At 36.1% G+C, this 26,144-nt stretch overlaps 1 protein-coding gene across 1 annotated transcript; it reads right to left on the bottom strand.

The window, feature by feature from the left end:
- Positions 1 to 256: 256 nt before the first annotated feature.
- Positions 257 to 25,687, bottom strand: CLDN16 (claudin 16). Its single transcript, XM_004038208.5, has 5 exons — positions 25,364 to 25,687; positions 11,333 to 11,435; positions 7,519 to 7,683; positions 3,944 to 4,135; positions 257 to 2,474 (listed from the first exon to the last, which is right to left on the bottom strand). The coding sequence occupies exons 1-5, from the start codon at positions 25,685 to 25,687 to the stop codon at positions 2,341 to 2,343; spliced, it is 918 nt and encodes a 305-aa protein (XP_004038256.5). The 3' UTR covers positions 257 to 2,340.
- Between the last annotated feature and the right edge of the window lie 457 nt (positions 25,688 to 26,144).

The raw sequence follows: 26,144 nt of genomic DNA, 5'->3' as shown, positions 1-26,144 counted from the left end.
TATTTTAATGTTTCAATCTAATAATCTCACCTGTATATGCCTTTGGATTATATCACTTTTTTCTTTCTTGCCATGTTACATCGCAACCTGTCAATAATTACAGCTTCATCATTTAATATTTGTTTTGTTGTTCACTAGTTGCCATACAAAGCATAGTCTTCTTTATGCTTTATTTTAGGAAGCGTCATTAAATTACAATGAATTAGAAATGAATGTTTCAAATAAATTAAAAAAACAAATCTTGACATTCCTCCCATTACATACAAAATGTTTTAATTGAGAAAAAAATTCAAAACAGTCACACATATCCATTATCATCATGGTTCTCTGAAATATTTTCTTATACAAACGAAATATTTAAAATGGAAAAATTACATTTTTAAAATCTAATTAACTAATTATTTTTGTCCTGCCTTTCCCCACAAGGATTTCAAGAGACATTGGAATACATAAAGCATGACAGACAATAGAGTATAAAATAAAAACGGGAATAAATGTTAAAAACAAATATTGAGAGGAACAACACAAAATTAATTTTAAAATGCATAGAACAATGATCAAATAACTAATGAGTATGATTTACAAATATTTTTAATGTCAATTACACAGTTAATAAAAATGAGACAGTTAAATCAATTGCTGTTAATTCTCCAACTAGATTGGAACTGCTTCAGAGAATACTGTTAAAGATACTCTGGGAAGTAATAAACAGCAATCTCGAAACGTTAATTCATGTAGTAGGAATCATAATCTCATTTTCACATCATTCTTTGTTCTTTAAATTTGAAACACTTATTTCAAGGTCTTTAGAAATTCACAACTTAATTTCTTTTTTTTCAAAGAACTAATTTCTGGGTGAGTTGATATTCTTTTCAGGTACTGCAAGGGTACCGTAAAGGTACTAATGTTATTAATGTGACTGACAAGTAATTAGAAAACTGGAAATTAAATTTTACAAACATTTTTAAAATCGCTACAATTTTAAAAATTCAAGATGGTTACATTATGAATATGAATGAAATGTCATTAGCGACTTCGTTAAATGTATATGTAATTCTATATTTTCCCCCAAATCCACATTTTATGAAGAATGTTTATTTATTTATTTATTTATTTTTGTTTTTTGAGGTGGAGTCTCACTCTGTTGCCAGGCTGGAGTGCAATGGTGCGATCTCCGCTCACAGCAACCTCCACCTCCTGGGTTCAAACAATTCTCCTGCCTCAGCTTCCCGAGTAGCTGGGACTACAGGCGCCGCCACCACGCCCGGCTAATTTTTGTATTTTTAGTAGAGACGGGGTTTCACCATGTTAGCCAGGATGGTCTCCGTCTCTTGATCTCGTGATCCACCCGCCTCGGCCTCCCAAAGTGCGGAGATTACAGACGCGAGCTACCGTGCCCAGCCGCAACATTGATTTTTTTAGTAAAGTCGTGAACCTTTATTTACTTATATCAAAATATATTTGTTGAATTTTGCCATATGTCTAATATATTGCTTGGTGCTGATGATTCAGTGGTGTGTGGGCACTTGAATTGGTGAATTTTAACATAGTATATTACAATAGTATTTGGATGTTTAATCAATAAATGAGTAAATTCTCTGGTTGAGCTATTCTGCAGTCTAATCATTTGGCAATATATCAGCAAAACTAGAATAGTGGTGAAATAATATAGAGATCCCTTATGTTGTTAGTGAGGTAGAAAGTCACCACGAGCTCCAGTATCAATTTAGCATTTGCCTTTGACATTTGGGGGTGGGGGGCAGCTCTTGTCTTTAACTCTCACCAGTGGCTGGTATACGAAGTTGTTATTTCCTTTTTCTGTTTTAATATAATCAGAGTAATGGTAGGCATTGATATACTAGTTTGAATTTAAAAGAATACTCTTCCTCAAAATTATCAAATAATTCACCCACTTGTTAAAAGTACAAAAAGTGAACCAAAAGCCAGGGAGAAAAGTAAGTTTCTTCATCTCTTCAAAGATTAGGGTCCCTGGCCTCTTTTGAAATTGCTTTCTAAGTATCATTTCATTTTAATATTACTATGTCATAATCTCTAATAGCTGTATAGAAATCACAAACAAACATTTCTACATCCTAGCAGACTTATCTTAAAATATAGGGAAAGTGTGTGCATAAGGTGGAAGGTTAGCAGAGAGAATGATGGGAAAATATGAGTAATAGAAAGAAAAAGTATAGGAGAATCAAACATTTTGATTAAGCTAGCAATTAATTTAATTCAATATGAATTCTAAATAACTGTTCCTGGATTGACTTACGATTTTATCAATGTAACCATATTGATTGATTAAATCATATGCAAACACACACTGAGACGTGCATTTTACACCCTTGTGTCTACAGCATACATTTTGGCCGTCTCTGTGCGAGGGGCTGAGTATGACTTGGCCATGGAAACACCCGCGGCTGAATAGACTTTCCTCAAGGAATAAGGATAGTTTCTCTCAGGTCCAACATCTGTTTGAAAGAAATATAAAAATAAGTAGAACTCAGTGAACTTGGGAAAATTATGAAATACCATTTTATATGTTCTTCCTCAAAAGGAGCAAGAATATAGATACTCAAAGAAGGTATCATTTTGGAACTCTAAGAAGAATCCTAGAAGACAATTTAAGATTTTCATTCTGAAAGTTTCTTTTAGGTTTAAAATTCAGCCAAGTAGATTTCCTGTTTTTTTTTTTCTTCATCAGGAGAGGTATTCCCTTAGTTTTTTAGGTGATATTTTTAGAAACCCAACATAACATGTTAAATTCTTTAAAAAGCAGTATTTGGCTGGATCTTAGTCCACTTCTCAGTTTAACACTAAATATACATTTAGTTGAGTGGGTGAAGATGTATATGCATGTAGAATTGTAATACATCAAAATATATATATGTAGAAAATTCACAACTACAACCATGTGCAATATTCAAATGTATAATAGTTATTTTAATGTATTACAATTATATGTATATCTACATATATGCATACAATTATAAAGGCATAATTGTATATATAGACACACGTATATGTATAATTCTAATATACATATACGTGTGTATATATACATACATATACGTGTGTGTATATACATACATATACGTGTGTGTATATATACATACATATACGTGTGTGTATATACATACATATACGTGTGTGTATATACATACATATACGTTGTGTGTATTCCTACCTGTTACCATTAAAAATTCCAATTACCATTAAAAATTCCAATTGTTCAAGGGCAACTGAATTATAATACTAAAACATTATTACCAAGTTAGTGTTATATTAATTGAAAAAATCCACAACTACAACTATGTCCAATATTCAAATGTACAATAGTTATTTTGATGTATTACAATTATACATATATGTATACATATACATATATGCATATACATATGTGTATATGTGTATACATACGTACTATGTATACGTATATATACAAGGGTATATATACAGTATGTATATATACTATATATACAGTATGTATATATAGTATATATACTGTATGTATATATAGTATATATACTGTATGTATATATAGTATATATACTGTATGTATATATAGTATATATACTGTATGTGTATATAGTATATATACTGTATGTATATAGTATATATACATATATAGTATATATACAGTATGTATATGTGTGTATATATGTATATATGTATAACTGTAATACATCAAGATAACTATTATACATTTGAATATTGGACATGCTTGTAGTTGTGGATTTTATTTTTCAATTAATATAGAACTAACTGGGTAATAATGTTTGAGTATTACAATTCAGTTGCCCTTGAACAATTGGAATTTTTAATGGCAATAGGTAGGAATTCAAATAAATAACATTTTTTTCTTTTGAAATTTGTTTCCACTGGATTGGGAAAAATGATAGTGGAGGCAAGGAAATTTGCTATTTTATTTTATTCTTACCTTTAAAAAGATATAAGCAGCAGGTGAGAACAGCTCCAGCCAAAAAGCAACCCAGAGACCCAGCCATTCCGAGCCAACAGGACCAACCAAATTTATATTGGATACCAAGAAATATATTGTGCAAAACCAAAGTAGAACGTTCCACATACACATCAACAGCATACCACACAGAGCCAATGATTCCTGGGGTACCTGAAAGAAAGGGAGGATGCTACAAATAATAGGGGACATTTTCTGAATTTAAATCCAAAAATACCTGCTTACTACCCAAAATGGCTGGCATGATTCAGAGAGGTAAAAACAGTAACATGGATTCATGGGCCACCCAAACTTTGGACACTTCTTCTGTCTCTTCCTTTTGCCTTCCATCTTGTATCTTTTTTAAATTTTATCTCAGTTTATACATAAAGAAAATGCAAAAATGAAATAATGCAGTGCTTATCTGTGTAAATCGAAATTCATCGTTATGGTTTTCTTTGATTCTTCTGTCTTTTCAATGCCATGTTAGTATTGTGTAAAGGAAAATACTAAAACAAAACCAAACAAAACAGAAAAAGAATGTAGTCTAACACAAACAACATAGAGCATATGTTCATTCTGTAATGATTTTTAAATTGTGAGTAAATATCATTATGAGTATTTAATGCTGCCTGTACCCCCTTTTGAAGCTATGCCAGCTACGTAATCAGCACCCATGTGAAAACTGTTTTTAAAGTCACTGATTTCAGTGTCTTGAGGTCAAACACAAATAATTGAAGTAAAAAGTGCTTTTATTTTCAAATAAATCTTTGTCTACTACCCCCACACCATATAAGAATGGACCAAGAAATGTTATTCCCTTTAAATACATCTCCACAGATTAGCCTCTCTGACAATTAACTGGTTTGAAATGACGCCACTAGTGTCCTGTTATTTTAAAGGTATAAATTGCATGTCGAAGTCTAGCTGCAATAAGAAATGTGGTGAGTTGGAGGACAAAACCTGAATTAAAAGAGTGTTTTTAAAATATGTACTCTCCACATGCTCAATGCCTAGCAGAAGGCAATTAGAAGAAATCAGTAATCTATATGTTGTCTAAGTCTGCTTGAGTTGGATTTTCAGTTATTTACTTGTAAATGTATGCTAACTGATACCCTGAAGGTGTATCAACGTTAGTGTTAAGATCTTGCCCACCAACACCCAAATAACTGGATCCTGCTTTTCCTTCATTTCAAAGTTCTGCTACTCTGTGCTAAGTTAGATGCATGTGTTCACAAACAATCTCTTCAGATTACTTTCCAGAGTTGTTTTACTGTCTAATGAGAGAAATATTTGTCTTTCCCAAATCTAAAAAAATAAAATAAAATATGTAGTCTCCAAAAAATTTTACATTTTTTTCCCTAGAGAGTCTGTGATATCTATTTAAATCACTATTTAACTGTATTCTTCTCCTAATTGTTTACCGTAAGAACTTTAAGAAGGAGCAGACAGGCTGGGCACGTTGGCTCACACCTGTAATCCCAGCACTTTGGGAGGCCGAGGCGGGCGGATCACGAGGTCAAGAGATCGAGACCATCCTGGCCAACATGGTGAAACCCCTTCTCTACTAAAAATACAAGAAGTAGCCAGGCGTGGTGGTGGGCGCCTGTAGTCCCAGCTACTTGGGAGGCTGAGACAGGAGAATGGCGTGAACCCAGGAGGTGGAGCTTGCAGTGAGCCGAGATCATGCCACTGCACTCCAGCCTGGGCGACAGAGCGAGACTCTGTCCCCCCCCAAAAAAAAGCCAGATAATAAACACATAACCTTTAGAAAACGCAGTATATATTGTGATAGCATTGCTATAATGCCATTATCTGCAATTCTCAGTTAGAAATTCCTTTTCTAAAACTTCAAAACATATTATAGACTTTAAAAATAAATTTTGTAGCACACTAATTCTAAAGTTTCCAAAGCTTAGGACAAGCTTTGTCTTTCAATTTAGTTATTTCTTCAGTCATTCCTATCAGGATTTTCTTCAGTGACTTATTTTTTAAATGCCATTTGTTTTGTTGTTTTACGTAAGATGGGTTATTTACTGATGATGCCTCAAAAATATTCTCGAACAAAATTATATAGCCGTAAATAATTAGATTAAATAATGTTTAAATCTGTTAAATGAATTACATTGTATATTAAAAAGTTCTATGCTGTCAGTAGGTGGGATAATGAAATAAATGACTTACAGAAGGGAAGAATTCTAAATTTTTGTAACTTTATAATACAATCTGAGGATTATTAGGACGTTGACTTAACATTTCTGTGTCAAAAGTCAGGGAGGCCCAAGTTCTGAGCATACAAAGGGTTAGGCAGTCAGCTAAGAGTTTGCTGTGCCCACATTGCATCTTCACCATAGCAATTCAGGCTACATGTTACTGCCTTAGCTTCATGCCCCTTTGCAGATCAGGAAACAGACACGGGTGAAGATATCACACATACATATCTACAAGTGTTTTTAGTTCCAAACTCCATATCGATGTACTACCCCACACTGCCTGGTCAGGCTGCCACTTACATTCACTTTGTTAGCAGAAAAGATTTTTCCTGCTAACAGACAAGAAGAAGACATTATGTTGCAAAAGAAGAGGACTAAGCTTTGAAGTTGAAGACAGAACTGAATAAAGTATCGTTTTTGCTGTTTCACTAATAAATACTACTTAAAGTGCTTTTTGATGTGTTATTTATTAGTCAAGCTTGACTAATAAATATGCTTGACTAGTCTTCAGAACTTCAATTACTTATCTGCATCTTAAGTGAGGATAACAATATGATCTGTTTATTGTTACATTTATGAACAAATGGGTTAGTACATGGGACAAGTTTAACATAGGACTTGGCACAATTGTTAGTTTATTGTTAAAAAGAATTGGTGGAGTTGGTGGTGGTGGGTACAGGTAAGGAGGTAGAAGTTTGGGGCTTACTTTAGGATTTTAACTTCAGTAATAATCACAAGATAAATTATTTTAAAAATTGAAGTTATGTAACTTTTTAAATGGCCAAAACATAGTTTTAGAGCTTTTTTTTTTCTTTATTTCCTTTTTTTTTTTTTTTTTTTTTCCCTGAGACGGAGTCTTGCTCTGTCGCCCAGGCTGGAGTGCAGTGGCACGATCTCTGCTCACTGCAACCTCCGCCTCCTGGGTTCGAGCGATTCTCCTGCCTCGGCCCCGCCGAGTAGCTGGGACTACAGGCGTGCACCACCATGCCTGGATTTGTATTTTTAGTGGAGATAGGATTTCACCATGGTGGCCAGCTGGTTTCAAACTCCTGGCCTCAAGTGATCTGCCTGCCTTGGCCTCCCAAAGTGCTGGGATTATGGGCATAAGCCACCACACCCGGCCTGAGAGCTTCATATGTTGTTCTGAGATATTAACAAAAGACTGATTAGCTGACTTCAAAGCTGAAGTATGCAGGGCTGGTAGAAGTGACCTTTAGATTTTCAATCTAGAAAAGGAAGCCACATATAATCCGAAAATGAGCAGCTTCAGCACAACACTCTCCTTCACCTCAAGTCCTTAGCAGAGTCTCCCTACCCCTGTTGCTAGTCCAGCCAGACCAGTACCTGCTATTAGTAATGTGGTTCCAGCAACAAAGCAGATGCGGACTTTAATGTACGGCTCATCAGGGAGGAATTTCACGCAGTCAAGACCAAGGAGCAGGGTGAGAAATCCAAACCCAGATAGAATATCTGCAGTAATCATCAACGCTCGAGTTACCACCAGCTTCACTGGAAGACCAGGGCATATGGTTAAAGCAGGGTCAGAAGAAGGAACCATATTAACTCACAGAGACATAGCAAAAAAACCAGACAAGTAGGTAACATTAACACACCCCGCCGGTAAAAGTCAGACTTTGTATGAACTTGAACATAAGTACCCCTAATGTTTTCATAAAACTAAAAAATATGAGATTATTGACATTATTGCTTGTTTAACCACAGTTCACTACTTAGTTTTGTTGTTGGTATGCTAGCAGAGAGCATCCTGGTAGATAGTGGAAAGTAAATAAACGTTTTCCTTTTTGCCTCCTACTCTGGAAAATGTCTCATTCACAAATATTGTAGCAGATTGCTGAATCGAAGGTAGCATATCTGTCCTACAAAAATTTCTTAATAAATATTGAATAAATAATCACTTTAATTGTTTTTTTATTTAAAAATAATAATTGGCTAAAATTTGACACAGGGAAGCAGAATAAAATATTTCAAGACTTCTTTTTGCCAGTTCAGGATAGAAGAAGCCGTAAGGAGATCTTTAGAAGAAGGAGAGTTAGTTTGTGCTATTAAGTAGAAGGTAATTTCTGGAAATTAGATCATTTTCTCTTTCAGCTATTTAAATCGTGACTCTTCTTGGCCAATATTACATATTAAGCCTTCAACCTTGCATTGTCAAATAACCATATTTTAAAGCTACAGACAATAAGAATATATGGTAGACAGTCCAGGAAAGAAAAGATCAGGAAGATGAAAGTGGAACAGTAGCAATCATCTTCTGCAGTAGAAGCATCTTCAACTGTGAAAGCCTCCAGAACTCTGAGTTATAGTTATGCTGAGCTCAACTTAGGGAAATCATATCTCAAATAGAAGATTAATTAACTGAAATCAGAACTATTACTGTTCTAGCTGGCTGATGGATAAGGGTAATAAAATTTATTCCTTTTATGGTACAGCAATTATGTTTTATCTTCATATTGATCTGGGGTTTCCTTGTATTTTAAATAACTTTTATCCAATGGTAGGCCACCTTAGGGCTTATTTGGAAATATGTTGCTTGCAAAAATGCAGCCAATATTCCTTAACTTAAAATAAAAATATTATGACTCATCTGAGAGAGAAAATCAATGCATAAAATCAGTCCCTACCTCGTTAGTAGGTAAACATACTATCTATAATTATCTTAATATATATGAATATTTGTCTCTAACACAGAATTCATAAGATCTCAAAATTTAGCATTATTTCAGAAAATTTAAATGTTCCAAATCTAAGACTCATTTTTCTCAAAATTTAGGGAAGATAAAACTAGGTAACCTATTAGATAGTACCACTATTTCAAGATATCTTCTTGATCACTACATAGCATACACAAGTAGGCCTCCTACTCAGGGCCCTCAGCCAAAAGGTTCTTGTTCTTTGGATGGCCTCCCTTGAAATTTTCCAAGTACCCTTTTGAAACCTAGGACTATCTGGGACCAGCTATACCATCAGGATAGGGTGGTCTGAACTCATCCAAACTCTCGTGGGCCTAGATCTTCCTCCCTTCGGAACTCTCCAACTCCTATCCTACATGTAGGGTATCTGAAGAGCCTATGGGGTGGACCAGGGACCCCATGGCCAGCCTGGCTCCAGGAGGGGATTTCTGAAAGAAGATAGGTCATGCTGGCCAGTGAGAAATTTCTTTTTCTGGGATCATGTGAGATTTGACTGCCTGAATGGTGTTAATATGCTGATTTGTGGGGACTCAAATTATCTATATCAACTGGAGCCATGACAAACATATTTGTCTGGATTAAACACCCTAAGTATACAGGACAGTGGGAAGAGTTATCTAATTATAGTTGTATGAAAGATAGCAAAAAGTAAAAATAAAATCCTACTTCCTCATATGTAACATCCTAACCAAGAGGGTATAGATACATCATTTTCCTAGAGTACATTTTTATCTCTGCTGTCTTTAAACATGATAGAATTTTTTAAAGAAAAGTAATGGGTCTTTAGTGTATTATTTGAAAGTAATAGGTTAAAAAAGGGAAAAATGTGATAGCATAGGTCAAAGATGAAAAAGGAACATATTAAATATAAACAGTGGTTTTCTCTACATAGTGAGCTTATGAGTGATTATATTTTCTTCTTGCATAAATGTATATAACAGTATTTAAAAGTTTTAATTTTTTTTAATTTTTCATTTTCTTATCAGCTTATGAATTAAAATCCATTTTAATGATTTTTTAGAATAGACAAAATGTCCATTTATTCAGCAAATAGTATTTCTCCATAGGTAGAACTAGGTTAGCACAGAGAGGGGAAAAGAAAAAGAATTAAGAAAATCCTTTTTAACAAAAATAAAACAAAGACCTTATGAACTATGTTTTTAAAAATGTTCCACACACCCAACTTTTAAATAGCAGATGAAGAATTTTAGAGTGCTGCTGTTTTTAAGTGCTTTCCTCTGGACTGAAATAGAGGTTCAGGGGAAAAGTCACATTCCAAGGGCTTAATTTTTTATTTATCTTGAGAAAAGAAGTTGCCTTATGGTGCCATCACCCATCATTTGCTTTGAAAGAGACTAAAACCACTTTGCTTTCATAACAGAACAGATGTTCCTTAGCAGGGTTCAATGTTCTTATAAATAAACAAATAAACACTATGGAGAAGGATTGAGAGAATCAACAGTAAGATTTTTAAATTTAAGACATTTCTTTATTCATAGCAACATGGGCTCTGCTGACATGTAACTATAATTTATTTATTTATTATTTTATTTTTGAGATGGAGTCTTGCTCTGTCTCCCAGGCTGGAGTGCAGTGGTGTGATCTTGGCTCATTGTAACCTCTGCCTTCTGGGTTCAAGTGATTCTCCTGCCTCAGTCTCCTGACTAGCTGGAACTACAGGCTCCCACCACCATGATGAGCTAACTTTTTTTGGTAATTTTATTAGGGATGGGGTTTCACCATGTTGGCCAGGCTGGTTTCGAACTCCTGACCTCCAGTGATCCACCCGCCTCGGCCTCCCAAAGTGCTAGGATTACAAGTGTGAGCCACTGCACCTGGCTTTAACTATAATTTAAAGCTAAAAGTAAGGAAGATAAGGGAGCCAGCTTCAATATTGCCTGTAACAGTGTGTCACATGTGTTGGTTTTTTCTTCCACTGATCCCCATAGTCTATGTCTCTCTCTCTGGCTGTCTGCCTCTTTCTGCCTCTGCCACTCTCTCTTTCTTAGCAAACCTTCAACTGAAATAACTGTAAACTTTCTATTTGAACTAAGTCATAGCTTAAAACATCTCTGAAATGCTTTCCCCCTAACCCGTCCAGTTTAATAATGAAATTACAGCACCCTAAAGAATTTATTTCCATTAAAAAACCATTTACTGTAAGCCTGCTGCGTATGAAGCACTATGCCTGGCCCTTTGAGGGACAGCAGAGATGAATAAGATAATATTTTTCCCTCAATGAATTTACAAATATATGAGAAAAGAGAAAATGTGCTGAAGTATATATTTCAATTCACATTTCCGAGATGAGCTCAATTTCTAACCATTACAAACTGGACCGAACCTTAATATAGTACAATAGAAAACAAAGCACAAAATGGAAACCTGAACTCAGTTTTCTGTCCCTTTCCCTTCCTGGTAAGCAGTGAGCTCTAAGGCATACGTACAGGGATGCTCCGCAAGTATGGAATCGTACTCATCACAGGTGCGAATCCCATCAAAAGCATTTGTGACGCATTCCCACCAGAGGCCTCGGCATTTTGTGCTCACCTAGATGTTAGAGAAGACACCGTGTGAAAGAATTCATGCAGGCACAGTTCAGTTCCCCTTGATCAAAAAGAGAAGTTGGTGGTTGTGTTTGATAGCAAAGTAAGTGGTTACACATGTGATCAGAACTTCATTTACAACAAACAATGCATATTAGAATATTTTCCCTTAAGCACTGACAATTGAAGCCTTTCTGGGCCAGGAAATGAATCCACTTCCTCATGTAGGGTGGGGGTAGAGAAATAAGTCATGTCTGGAAGAGATAAAACCAGAACTAAATATATTTAAATATCTGTGGCTGCTTCCACCGTTGAGTTATGGTTATGGAAAAACATCATTTCATGTCTCTGTGCTGATATTTACTCACCAAAAAAAAATATATATATAACAATAGATGATAACTGTTGATACCTTGAGTCTATTAAAATATATATTGTTTCTTTATCACGAATACTGAGTTCCATGAAGAAAAATATTATCTTTATATATGAAGTTTATAAATACAAAATAATTAGCAAAGAAAACCAATAAATGAAAAGATGCCAATAAATAAAATATATAAAGGCCCCAAGTCTTATTTCTTGCTCCAATGATGTATTATAAATGCTTAAGCTATGTAATGGATGTAAGCAGATTAAGCATTAATTTCATACAACTTGACGACTGTAATCCATTTTTACTTGGAAATGATGTGCAGATGACTCTAAGAATCCACTTAGAGCTAGAAGGTACCGGTTCCCTGAACCTTCTCATACTTTATCTACAAACCGTAAGTCACAATAGATTTCTTAGAATCGTAAACATGCCAACAGAAAATAGTTTCAGGTGTTCTTGATAGAGCTCACGCATATGGAACAGAGCTAATACAATTGTTTCCTCTGACCCAGTTATGGATTCAAATTACCTTGTGTATCTGGGAATAGTTTAGTAAAGTTTAACTATGAATTATCTTGGAAAATAAAAACTTAATTTTTTCCCCAAGAAAGAATAAATAACAGAGCAGGGTGGGATGAGGAATGCAAAGGAGGGGGTTAAATTGCTGTGGGGAGAAAAAAAAACATAAGAACACTTTGCTTTGGAAAATAAAATAATATTCAGGAATACATGCACTATGAAACTCTCTGCCCCATGCTATTTTTTGAGGTCGTGTTATGTGACAAATAAAATTCTACTGCTTGCAACTTCATCGCGATTCTGAATGTTTTACCTCTATTACTACTTTATATGTAAAATACTTATAGTTGGTAATAATTATTCAATACAGAGTCTATACCATAAAGCAGTTACTATTTAGTATATTATTATTTTTCTTATTTCTTAAGGGACGTTAAGAGATATTATTTATCATCCATTTTACAAATGAGGAAATTGGGGCACAGGAAAGTTAAGTGATAACCCCAAGAAAGCATAGTTAATGGAGGAGATAGGACTCAAACACAGCAGTGTGTGGGTGTGCTCCTGAGCATTGCAGTGTGTTTAAAACCCATTCTTTATGATCCAACAAATCTCACTACTGGGCATTTATTCAAAGGAAAGGAAATCAGTATGTGCGCACCTCCATGCTCTTTGTGGCACTATTCACAATAGCCAAGACATGGAATCAACCTAGATATCCAACCACAGAGCAATGGGTAAATACAATATGGTATATCTACACAACGGAATACTATTTAACAATTTAAAAAATGAAATTCTTTTATTTAAGTCAGCATGGATGGAACTGAATAATGTTAAATGAAATAAGCCAGGAATAGAAAGTTAAACATTGCATATTTTTACTCATATGTGGAAGCTATAAGAAGTTGATCTCGGTCGGGCACGGTGGCTCACGCCTGTAATCCCGGCACTTTGGGAGGCTGAGGCGGACGGATCAAGAGGTCAGGAGATCGGGATTATCCTGGCTAACATGGTGAAACCCCGTCTCTACTAAAAATACAAAAATTAGCTAGGCGTGGTGCTGCGTGCCTGTAATCCCAGCCACTCGGGAGGCTGAGGCAGGAGCATCGCTTGAACCAGTGAGTCGGATGTTGCAGTGAGCCGAGATGGCGCCACTGCACTGCAGCCTGGCGACAGAGCGAGATTCCGTCTAAACAAACAAACAGAAAAAAAAACCACGAGGTAAAAAATAAGACAGAGGATACTGAAGGCTGGGAAGGGTAGGGGCCAGGGAACAAGGAGAGATTTGTTAAGAGATACAAAATTGCAGCTAGATAAGAGGAATAAGTTCCAGTGTTCTATACCAGTGGTCCTCAACCTTTTTGGCACCAGGGACCGGTTTCATGCAAGACAATTTTTCCATGGAACCAGTGGGTAGGGGGTTGGGGATGCTTTTGGATGAAACTGTTCCAGCTCAGATCATCAGGCATAAGGTGCTTGTAAGGAGCATGCAACTTAGAACCCTCGCATGTGCAGTTCACAACAGGGTTTGCACTCCTATGAGAATCGAATACTGCCGCTGATCTGACAGAAGGTGGAGCTTCTGTCCACCATTAGGCGGTAATGCTCACTTGCCCACTGCTCACCTCCCACTGCACAGCCCAGTTACTAACAGGCCACGGACTAGTACTGGTCTGTGGCCTGGGTGTTGTGGACCCCTGCTCTGTGGCACTCTAGGATGGCTATTGTTAATAATGATATAATTTCAAATCGCTAGAAAAACGGATATTTAATGTTTCCAACAAAAAAATAAATGTTTGAGATGATGGGTATGCTAATTACCCTAATGGGATCACTATACATTATATGTATCAAAACATTACTATGTACCCCATTTAAGAAGATACATATGTGCTAAAAAATTGTTTAAACAGTTACAAATGTTTAAAAACAATTTTTTTTGAGGCGGAGTCTTGCTGTTTTCCCCAGGCTGGAGTGCAATGGCGCGATCGGCTCACGGCAACCTCCACCTTCTGGGTTCAAGTGATTCTCCTGCCTCAGCATCCCGAGTAGCTGGGATTACAGGCATGCGCCACCACGCCAGGCTAATTTTTTTTTTAAGTATTTTTAGTAGAGACGGGGTTTCCCCATGTTGGTCAGGCTGGTCTCGAACTCCTGATCTCAGGTGATCCGCCCACCTCGGCCTCCCAAAGTGCTGGGATTACAGGCGTGAGGCACCGTGCCCAGCCTAAAAACATTTTTTAAAAAGAATTCCAAATCCATTTTAAGATAAAGTAATCCAGAATTGGGTATTGGATGATAGCTTTCGGTGAAGTAAGCACTAACTTGGATCTCATCCCAAGGCTATTATTCTGCGAACTTCACCTTGGCATGCTCCTCCTTAGGTTTAAGTTGAAAACAATTCTTGGACTTTCTGGAGGATTATCTGATCCTGTGTAACACAGAGATCAAAAAATCTAATGATAAACAGTTATCTTGTGAAATTCAACACATAAATTTCTAAATAATGTGGACATCTAAATTTATATGTGCATTACACAGAAATTAAATTTATATATGCATTAAATATTAAATATAGATTGAAACTCTTACTATCTATGTTGTAACCTTGGGGAAGATCTTACCTTTTTTGATCCTCAATCTCCTTATCTGTATACGGGAGATAATCATAGGATGGTTATAAGAATTAAAAATTACAAATACACACACAATATAAATGATATGCTCAATAGATAAAAATAGTGGTAGTAAAGTGCTTAAACATCATAATGACTTGAGTAGTGGCTGTGTTAGGCTTTACTAACTAACCACAGTGAAGGTGGAGAAAGATGGAGGCCCTCAGAAAGATATGTCCACATTCTTACCACCAGTATATGACCTTATTTGGAAAAAGGATCTTTGAAAATGTAACTGAGGACCTTGACATCATATTGGGTTATACAGGTGGGCTGACAAATTTCATTATAAGAGACACATGCAGGAGAGAAACAGACAGAAAAGAAAGATGCAATGTGACCTCTGAGGCAGAGGCATTGGAGGGATACAGCTACAAGTCAAGGAATGCCTACAGCCACCAGAAGCTGGAAGAGGCTAAGAACGGATTCTTCCAGAACTTTCAGGGGCAGCGCAGCCTTGCCAACTTCTTGACTGTAAGCTTCCAGCCTCCAGAACTGTGAGAGAATAAAGTTATCTTTTGTTAAGCCACCGAGTTTATGGTCATTTGTTATGGCAGCTATAGGAAACTAGTATATTAGAGACAGTTTGTACAGAACTGCTATATCATAACAGAAAACAGATCTTCTCAAAGCTGACTGCCCCGCAGTGTCTTAATGAACAGGAACATGCTGCATCCAGTTCACTTGAGCTCAAGCTAGGTGATACAAGTTTGAAGGCACTGTGCTGTAAATCAGACAGCGACTGTCCACAATTTCTTACTGTCTAAGCCAGCCACTGAAACAAACTAGCCTACTATGGTCATTCCCGTCCTACGTGACATTATTTAGAAAGTGATCTGAAATGCATATTCAAAAATTCTTAGTTTACACTAATAAGAGTATTTCCATCTTGCCAAAATAATTCAGTAGTGGTATCAGTTTCAAGGCTATTGATCATTTACCTGCAATGACCATATTTAGAAAAGCAATGAGCTCATTAGAGAAAACAAGGAATCCAATTTCATTAGGTATTAATGCTCAGGGGCACACTATTAGATGGCTTGGTATTCACACTCAGTTAAGGTACGTGAGAATAGTGGCTGTAATTAACTAAACTTCTGTGTTAATGTAGCACTCACTGGAGACACCCTTAAAGGTGCCTTTGCGCACAAAAGACAAGGTTACAATTTTTCATGTTTTTTATTATATTTAGGAATGCTCTCTGGCATAATTTATCATCTTCATTTACTTATTCCTCTGTTGTAAAATGGCTTATTAGAAACCAAAAAGCAAGCAAATCTAAATTCTTGAAAATTTTAAGACAGGGTTCTTAAAAAGCAGACTGATGTTTCAAATATTATAGTTAACCTTTCTTAAAGGGTAAAAAATGCAAATGTTAAGTAATAACTTTTAATCTGACAGAGTTGTCTGAAATAGAGGATTCTAAATTTAAAATTTCTCCTTCTAACATGCAACTTATATATTAATAAATAACGTTAAAACAATGCTAATTTGTATATTGTTTCAATGAATATCTAGTGTTCCCAAAAGTGAAGAGTGGATTACCTGCTAAATGGAGAGAGGTGGGTTTATTTAAGGTTCGACAATAAAGTAGAAGTCACAAGCATGAGGAAAGCAAAAAATCTCTTAATTAGTTGTCAATAATGTGTAGAGATTTGACAGAACAGCTCAGATTTCAGGGTTCCCTTAGAAACTTGGTCATTCTGGGTACCTGAACTCACCAGTCTCACAAAGCAACAACTAGCAAGAAAGGAGTGGCTGCTCCCATTTGGGTGGGGCTCGGGCTCACCAGGTTCCCCACAGATCCTACCCAACCTGCCTCTCTCGCGAACGCTGGCTACTTGGTTCCTTAAGGCATCTGAGTTTTCTCTTCCTGGTATATACTAATTATACTAATGAGAATAACTCTCCTTGCTCTCAACCTGTCAAACTTCTACTTATTATTCAAGCCCCATTTTAAAGACTTCTGTTTTTTCATTAGCCTCCCACCACCCAAGCCTCTCTAGCTGGCATTTATCACTTTCTACCCTGAAATCCCACAGGAATTTGTCCGTATTATTATACCATTTAAAATATTGCATTATCTTTTGTATGTGCAACTATAGGCCATCTGTCATTCTTCAAGCTATATTTATTAAATGCCTGTCATTTACTAGTCAACATTCCGACTATATTAATGCTGGAGATACAGTGATAATAAAGACAAACATGGCAGCTGGCTTCAAGGAGCATACAGTCTCTTACTCTTGATACATAATAGGTGCTTAATAAATGTTTATTGAGGATAAGAAAATCTCAATTTGTCAATCAATTCATATACTCTCATTGGAAGTTTGGAGCAGAAAATGGTTATTATATGCACTAGTTGCTACTTAATAAGTGCAATTTCTACTTGACTAAATAAACAAAAACAGCTAAATCCAGAAGCCAAAAAATTATGATTTAGACTGAAGAGCTTACATTGATTTGGTGTCATTCTGGACCTTGTTTACTCAACTGGCTCTGGAAAGTGTTTACCACAGTACTAAAAATGAGTAGGATGTCACTTAAAAGTGTTAGGAGACCATAGAGATGATGACTCTTCCAAGTTGAGTTACAGTGACATAAATTAGTTCCTTAATCCTGGGATTTCTTATTCTGGACTCTATAGCAGTCTCCCATTAAGACTTCTCTAACCTAGTCTTTCCCAGTTTCTCTTTTGTTATCAATCTTGAAATATAAGCAGCAACAATTTTGCCTGCCTTGTCTTTTTATATATCTTTTGAGAACTAGAAACACTAAAAAATACTTGAGAATTAGAGACATTCAACAATGTTCGGCATTTATCTCTTCTCTAGTAACATAGGAAATTATGTCTATGTGTGTGTCTATCTATCTATCTATCTATCTATGTATCTATCTACAGAGACAGAGAAAGAGTAAATATACACAGCAGATTTTGTAAATGTTTATTGTTGGTTAACCGCTATCAAGATTATTTTTTGTCAATATGCATTAAGATTATAAATGTACAGACAACTAAAAGAAAATAAGCTATTAAGATGTATTATTTTAAAAAACCACCTTGCATATACAAATTGTAAGAATTTATAATTTTCACACCACTTTACTATCCATGTGCTAGTATATTTTAACCTTGAAGATGTGACTTTCCTACTTAGATACCTACTTAGTACTTACTTAGATATATTTATTAAGATGCAAAAGTTTTAATAATATTGTAGTAAATAACGTTTGACTACTAAAATTGGAAACATTTTCAATTTTAACATAAAATGCATTTAAATTTTCCAACCAAGACTCTGAACATCTTACTTTTACATTTTATATTATATTTTTTACTATCCCAGGGCCTAAATGGAGTCAACACAGGCCTTAATAAAGATGAGGGAGCAAGACTAAAATAATCATAAATCAATGTTGCCTTTTCTTTTTACTTTATATCCTACATTTATAAGATATGAAAGAAAAACATGACTTTATTTGCTAAAATTTATTTGTTTTAGTTCTGGTTATTTGTGGAGCACTGGCTAAAGGTATAAATCATAAGAAATGGAATGGGGTAATGCCAACTTAGTAGAAAAATAAAATTCTGTGCTCTTCACAGGTGTATAACCTACGTTATGTATCTGAACTTTCTTAATATTTTCATTTTAACATTTTTAAATGGTTACATATGTTAAAATGTCTTCCTTTTTAAAGCATGGCATTACAACTTTGTAATGATTATTGCCCAGTGATAAAGATCACAATTTATGTTGAGTAAATTATTACAAATTATCAATTTATTTTTTCTCTCTTTTTTTATTTCTCTCTTTAAAGCACTAAGCAAAAAGCCACATTCTCTAGTCCAGAATATACTCTTCATCAACCTTATTAGATATCCCAAGAATCAGATTTGTATTCCAATTTTATTTTTAAAAATGAACCAAATACATATCCTGAAAATATTTAAATTATAGCAAGATACAAAATCTTGCTTTAAAAAAATGATCATTTCATTACAGACATACTTCTTATTTAAGGTTCAATGTGAGATTTTCAATAATCTCCTCATATTATATCATTAATATATTCATTCTTTCAACAGGTATGCTAAGTGTGTTACTAGGTGCTCTCTCAACTCATGTGAGCAAATGCATCATGAGTTCACATTCATGTACATCAGTGCTAGGTACTTAGGAAATCATGAGATAAATAAGAGAATATTTGTAGCCTCAAACATCTGCTGAAAGAGTTTGAAATCAATTGGAAAGTTTAAAAAATGGATATAATCAAAGGGCATGCTGGATATAATAATTTTATTATTTACTTTATGTTTAAAAGAATTGTAATATTAATGCAAATAGAAATCCCAGAAGAGAACCTGATTATACAGATAAAGTAAATACTAATGTGAGCAACTTTGTTTTGAGGTAATAAAATTTTAATCATACTAGTGCTCAGTAGATAGCAGGTTCTCAATAAATAATTAACAAAGATGAACTGAAAATGAATTCTTCTTGTGAAAACACTTTTTCCTTTTTATAACTGAGAGCTCAGTAACTACTGTGTGACGAAATTATCTATTTCAGTGTAAATAATTAAGAATTACATATCTTGTAGTTAACATGTTAACAATGTTATTATCTCAATTTATTTTCTTTGTAAATGTGAGCATTTGATAAATAACCTTCACTATTTGACTTATTATCTGTCTTATTTCCCTGGTCAGAAAAAAAGGAAATAGATGTAAATATAAAAATGGGTGGCCAGCCATGCTGGCTCACACCTGTAATCCCAGCACTTTGGGAGGACGAGGTGGGTGGATCACCTGAAGTCAGGAGTTCAAGATGAGCCTGGCCAATATGGTGAAACCCCGTCTCTACAAAAAATACAAAAAAAATTAGCTGGGTGTGGTGGTGCTTGCCTGTAGTCCCAGCTACTCAGGAGGCTGAGGCAGGAGAATCGCTTGAACTCAGGAGGTGGAGGCTGCAGTGAGCCAAGATCATGCCACTGCACTCCAGCTTGGGCGACAAAAAGAGATTCTGATTAAAAAAGAAAAAAAAAAGGCAAATGACAGCTTTAGAGAAGTAAACAAAATTTCTCCAAGAGAAGCAATACCAAAAATAGGAATAGAATTTAAATCTTATATTTCTCTGTTCAGCGAACATTATGCAAAACGTCATCTCCTTCTCCAGAACAAAAACAAACCAATAAACTGCAAATAGACAATAATATATCTAATATTTATTGGCTGATTCATATCTGCCTGCTGCTGTGGCAAATGCTTTAGATACACAAGCTCATTTAATTCTCACAAGAAACTTATGATGTGTGTATTGTTATTCTCTCATTACTGAATAGGAAGTGTGGTTTATAGCTATTTAAGAATCTGTCCAAATTCATACAGCCACTGCCTGGTAAGGTGGGATTTAACCTCAGGTCCCTCTGATATAAAGTTAAATCTATAAACTTCTCCATTGTAAAGAATTGTGTTCCTACCTCTAAGTACTGTATAATAAGCTAAGCAGAAAAAAATAGTAGGATGGTTCAGGGACATTGCTCCATGAAGGTTTCTGTATAAATACTAATTTTCATTCATTTAAACTCTTGGTGAGTAACATCACCACCCCTCCAATTGCCCCAGATCAGAAAGGCAGATTTCAACTTTCACTGTGTCTCTTCATCACCTACTTCCCCACATGCAGTCAATTATAACTCTCATCAATTTGACATTTTTAGAGCCTCCCTTATTTCATATTTCTTCATGCTTGCTGTCACTGAAGTACAGACCACTATTGTTTCCCTTCTGGTCTATAACAAGTCTCCTAGTTGTTCTCCCCATACCTCATTTTACCCTTCCAATCTCTCCCCACAGATAGCCAGAATGATTAATCTTTCTAAAATACATGTACATATTGCTTACAGTGACAAACCCTTGCCTATTGTATAAGATCTATATTTTACATGCTATGCAAAACTCTTAATGACCCAACCCCTGTATTCTTTTCTCTAAACTGGAAATTCTTACTATGATGAAATATACAAAATACCGCAAACATACAACGCTCTTGTACCTTGATCTCAGTTCCTGCCATTTCCTGAGCTTGGAATACTCTCTACTTCTCCTGCTTCACTCACCTGTTCTTCAAGTCCTAGTTTAGATATCTCTTCCTTGGGGTAGCTTTCACTGGTTATCCAAGACCAAGTGAGCCACCCACTTAGGGTTTTCATTATCATAGTGTGTGCTACATGGTGCTATAACTGTCGGTTCACCTATTTGTCCCACTGACTACACTGGGAGTAGCCTAGGGAGGCTCCAGGTCTCATCCTACTTCATAACCCTGTACCCACCATGGTGCCAAGTATACAGAAGTTGTCAAAGATTATTTGTGAAACGACAAAAGGTAGAAAGAAAAGAGAGAGAAATGAAGGGGTAAAGAGATGAAGGAGAAAGAGAAAGAAAGAAAAAGAAGGATATAGGAGGGAAAGAGAGAGAGGTAAGAAAAGGGAGGAAAAGAGAGAGGGGAAATAAAGAAGAGGAAGGAAGGAACAAGGAAATGAAGGAAAAAAGAGAAAGAAGTTGGAATGAAGGAAGGGAGAGTGTATGAAGCTACAGAAAAATGGAGGATCCTTCCACTAGATTCCCAATGGAAATGTCTGGAGAAGTGCCAGACACCACCAGTCCATTAGTGAGTGTCCAACTCTCTGAAGTTTCAGACAGTCATGGAGACTTGATGTTAAAAAAAAAAAAAAAAAGACTGAAAAGGACCTTAGAAACAACTGAGTTCAACTATATAATTGAAAAAACTGAGCCGAAGACAAGAAATGTGACTTGCTTAATAGAAGGCAGTTAATAAGGGTTAAGATGCAAACATACGCTTGAAAAATCTCAAAACCAATATTCTCTTCTTCCTATCAGTCTTCTCAGAGACACAAATGAATCAATAATGACAAGAGCAGGATGGTAGCTGAGGGCCTCTAGTCACTGATTTAGGGTTGTGCACATCGTAATTCTGTGTGCTATTTTCTTTCCTAACATTTTTACCTAATACAAAGAACTTCATCTGAGATGGGTAGAGTGTGGTAGGCAAAAAGAATATCTGAGCTTTTTCTGCCTCCTGCTTTGTGTTACCCACTTTACTCCTCTAACAAGCCCTGAGCTTTTCCTCACTTTGCACTTTTGCCACTCTGTCCCCTTATCTGAAAGGCCCCTGCTGCCATTTCTACAATTTGAAATGCTTTACATCGTTTCAAGGCTTTGCTCAACTGCCTTTTCTTTCATGAGACCTGCTTCGATGGCCCTGATAGGAAGTAATCATCGCATATTTTCTTCCCCAATGATACTTTGCTTATTTCTTGCTCAAAATATGAATTTATTTATGCTTTTTATTATAGTTTCATGTGTATCTTTGTTTTCCCCTCATTAAATGTGCACTCCTGAGAGGCAGGAGCAATTTTTGCTTTATCTTTGTCTCTTCTAGTAGGAGTAGCATCATTCCTTTTATATGATATAATTGTATATATTTTTATACTGAATTGAACCACAAAACTCTTCTTCTAACTCCCGTGCCAACATCACCCAAATATACTTAAAAAAAAAAAACTGGAAAAGTATAATACTCCTTCTTATTTAAATTGTCTATTGGTATTCCTTTTTTTCTTAAAAAATCAAAACAAAACAAAACACTTGTTTCGTTGACTTTTGTCCAACAATGGATTAAAGTGAGCTGCTGTGGTGGTTCACTCCTATAATCCCAGTACTTTAGGAGGCCGAGGCAAGAGGATCACTTGAGGCCTGGAGTTGGAGACCAGCCTAGAGAACAGAGAGAGTCCTTGTTCTTACAAAAAATTTTTAAAATTAGCCAGTTGTGGGGACATGCACCTGTAGTCCTAGCTACTAGGGAGGCTGAGGTGGGAGGATGACTTGAGCCTAGAAGTTTGAATCTGCGGTGAGATATGATCGCACCAGTACACTCTATCCTGGGTGACAGCGTGAGACCATATCTATAAAAAAATAAAAATAAAAACATAAAGTGAGTTGTTATATGGACCAAAGGTGATATATAAATGAGGATGGAGGCAAGAAAAGAGAAGAGCAATTGAGCTAGTATCAGAACCTTCAAATTTGTGGAAAATATAACTTTCTATCCTGGCCTGTTGAAGTAGAAATTATTATAAGAGATTATTGTCTCTTTAAAAATATTGACAACTAAAGAGGTTGTTGAAAGAGAAGGGAGCCGGATTTGTTACAGGGTTCTTCTTCTTCTTCTTTTTTTTTTTAACACGGAGTCTCGCTCTGTCGCCAGGCAGGAGTGCAGTGGCAAAATCTCGGCTCAGTGCAAGCTCCTCCTCCCTAGTTCAAGCGATTCTCCTGCCTCAGCCTCCTGAGTAGCTGGGACTACAGGCGCCTGCCACCACACCCAGCTAATTTTTGTATTTTTGTTAGAGATGGGGTTTCACTGTGTCGGCCAGGATGGTCTCAATCTCTTGACCTGTGATCTGCCCGCCTCGGCCTTCCAAAGTATTGGGATTACAGGCATGAGCCACCATGCCCAGCCTCTTCCTTTAAATGTGAAGGCTTCTTGGGAATATTATAGCAATACATTTTAAGTATGGGAAATAATAAGGAAGCTAAGAAATATTAACTATTTTTCAAGGTTAGCAAGGGTTTACTTGAGGTGTGTAACCTGGACTGCTCATTCCATTCGTTTTAACTAGAAGTATTCTTTCATGGGACAGATGGCAAATTGGTTGGTTATACTAAAATGAAAGAAGACACTTTAAATTCCAGGACTCTCAATCTCTCCCTCAGCAAGGTTTGACCCTTTCTAAAACTATTTCTTATCAAATGAAGTTAGCAATTATGTCAGCTTAAGCAGAAAGACTTTTAAATTGTTTTAGAAAATATTTTAACAATGCCCCTAGATGGGATTTTACATTTTTTTTGCATTTTAAAAAACATAATTATAATTATGCTCAAGTTAAACATATTTCTGTATTCATCACCTACCACTGGCCATCTAGATAATGGCAAACTAATGACAGCAGAACATTTTATCTGCACTTTTCCCTGAGCACTGTTCAAAGGGCATTTATTTCATTCTCTGCATATATTCATGGCCAGATAAAATGTGTCACTGGGCTCAATTATAGCAGACATCCTTTACAGTAGTTCAATTCTATCACAATTTTTGGAAATGTAATTTTCTAGCATTAAAGAGGTATTCATAACTCCATTGGTTTTGAAATGCCATGTTCCAGTCAGAGGCAAATTAAAGGCAAGAAAAAGTGAGCAGCAAAAATAATGCACAGCAAAATAGAATCATTATTACTTTCCATTTGGAACTCCAATTTGAGAGTTTAATAAAGAAAATTAGAAGAAAAATATATAAACTCAGTCGAGTATCTTTCCTAAACTTTATAGAGGTGACATTATAGCATTTGCTAGGGTAAATTGTTCCCTTCAGGATGCACATTAAAAAGCACATTGTTTTGCTATATACTCCTTTTTTTGAGCTCTTGAAATATTGTTTCTTTTTCTTACCTGTGTTTTCCTAAGCCTCATTAATGAACAGCAGCTAATTCCGAAGATTTGATTTTTTTACTCAGTTCTGCCTCTCTCAGATTCCTATGGCCACAGGTAATGGTTTTGAACTTCAAAATTACTTCTTTCTGAGCTTCTCCAGCGAGAAAAATAAAATCCTCAAATGTGAACCCACTCACTCATCTTTTGAATAGTAGTCAGTTCCCTAGAGCAACTCATTTTCAGGGAGGATTTAAATCCATGCCTGTCCCCTCTACATTGGGATGCACTTGAACGACATTTTCTCCCTCAAAATTTTTTCTTTTACTTGGAAATCATTAAGATAATGTTTTTTCCTCTTGCATGTTAATTGGGTAGGTTTTGCATGCCTTGCATTTTCTTTCTCAACGTTTTAGATTATTAACACTCCTTAAAAAAATCTATCACACTATTCTTAATGCTGTCATCAAGAGTAAAAAATTTATCTTAGAAAAAAGGGTGGTACTGAAATGTTACTCAATATGATATATGCAGCAATGGAAGATGTGAACTTCTGGAGGTCTCAATAGCAGAGATCACTTAATTACCCTTGTGGAAATTTATCCTTGTGAAAAAAAGAGGAACTATTTAGTAACTTCATCTGTTTAATGGGATAACAAGACCTACCTCATAAATTAACTGTGAGGATTAAATGAGCTAATAATGTGAAGACTCAATAAATAGTCAGTCCATGTTGCCTATTTTTGGTATTATTAGCCTTAGTAAAGATACTGAATGTTGTACACGGCAGTTGGGACTTAGCGAAAATTTGGGCTGGCCTGGGTCATGAAAAGAAACTGCTATCTTCTTACCTCCAGAGAGTCATCAGCATTCACCATCCAACAGTCAGTCCAGGTGGCCACAATCAAAAACCCAGCAGAGAAAAAGGCAAAGAAGCAAGCGATGTATTGAAGAAGGTCCCTCATTGTGGCAAGCAGCCCATCCAGATGGCAACATGGGCAGACACCAGCCCTGGCCCCACTTAAGTGGCGGGTGTCAGGCTTCTGTGTCTCTGGTACCTGGCAATGTGAAAATACTGGTCTTCTATTTTTTCTCACACCCTGCTCCAGGTGTCTTGAGTTGCAGTAAGAATAATACAAACAGGCTGTAACCAACAGTGGGGTCCTGGAGGTCATTATCCGAAGCAACCAGCCTCCAATCAGAAGGCAGGTCAGTGCAAGGGCTGAGTGTGTTTCGGGTGGGGGAGAGAGGAGTTCTGTAACGTTTTCTGACCCAACTGTGGGCTAGTGGTGGTCACCAGACCAAGTGCCAGTGCCAAGACGGGGGAAGGAGGAAGGGTCCCACCCCACTCTGGAACCTGTAAACTGATCTTTCTTAGGCCCTCTAGGGAGAGTGAGCTATTCTCCTCCCCACTCAGAAGAAGGCTACACGGTTGACTGAGTGTTATTTCATTGTTAGGACTATTTTAATATTCGCCAACTACCTTAGACAGACAGGCCACTGGCGAAACTATGCTAAACAAGTGCCTGCTCAAGGGAGTCTGCATTCCAAAGTGTTGCGTAGAACAGCCCCATGAAGGATTTGCAGCACCTGGGCAGTAGGGACAGCCAAGACTCCTAACCTTTCAGCATC

Source organism: Gorilla gorilla, chromosome 2 (genome assembly GCF_029281585.2).
Source record: "Gorilla gorilla gorilla isolate KB3781 chromosome 2, NHGRI_mGorGor1-v2.1_pri, whole genome shotgun sequence".
Classification (NCBI taxonomy): domain Eukaryota; kingdom Metazoa; phylum Chordata; class Mammalia; order Primates; family Hominidae; genus Gorilla; species Gorilla gorilla.
This window is presented reverse-complemented; position numbering and strand designations above follow the sequence as displayed.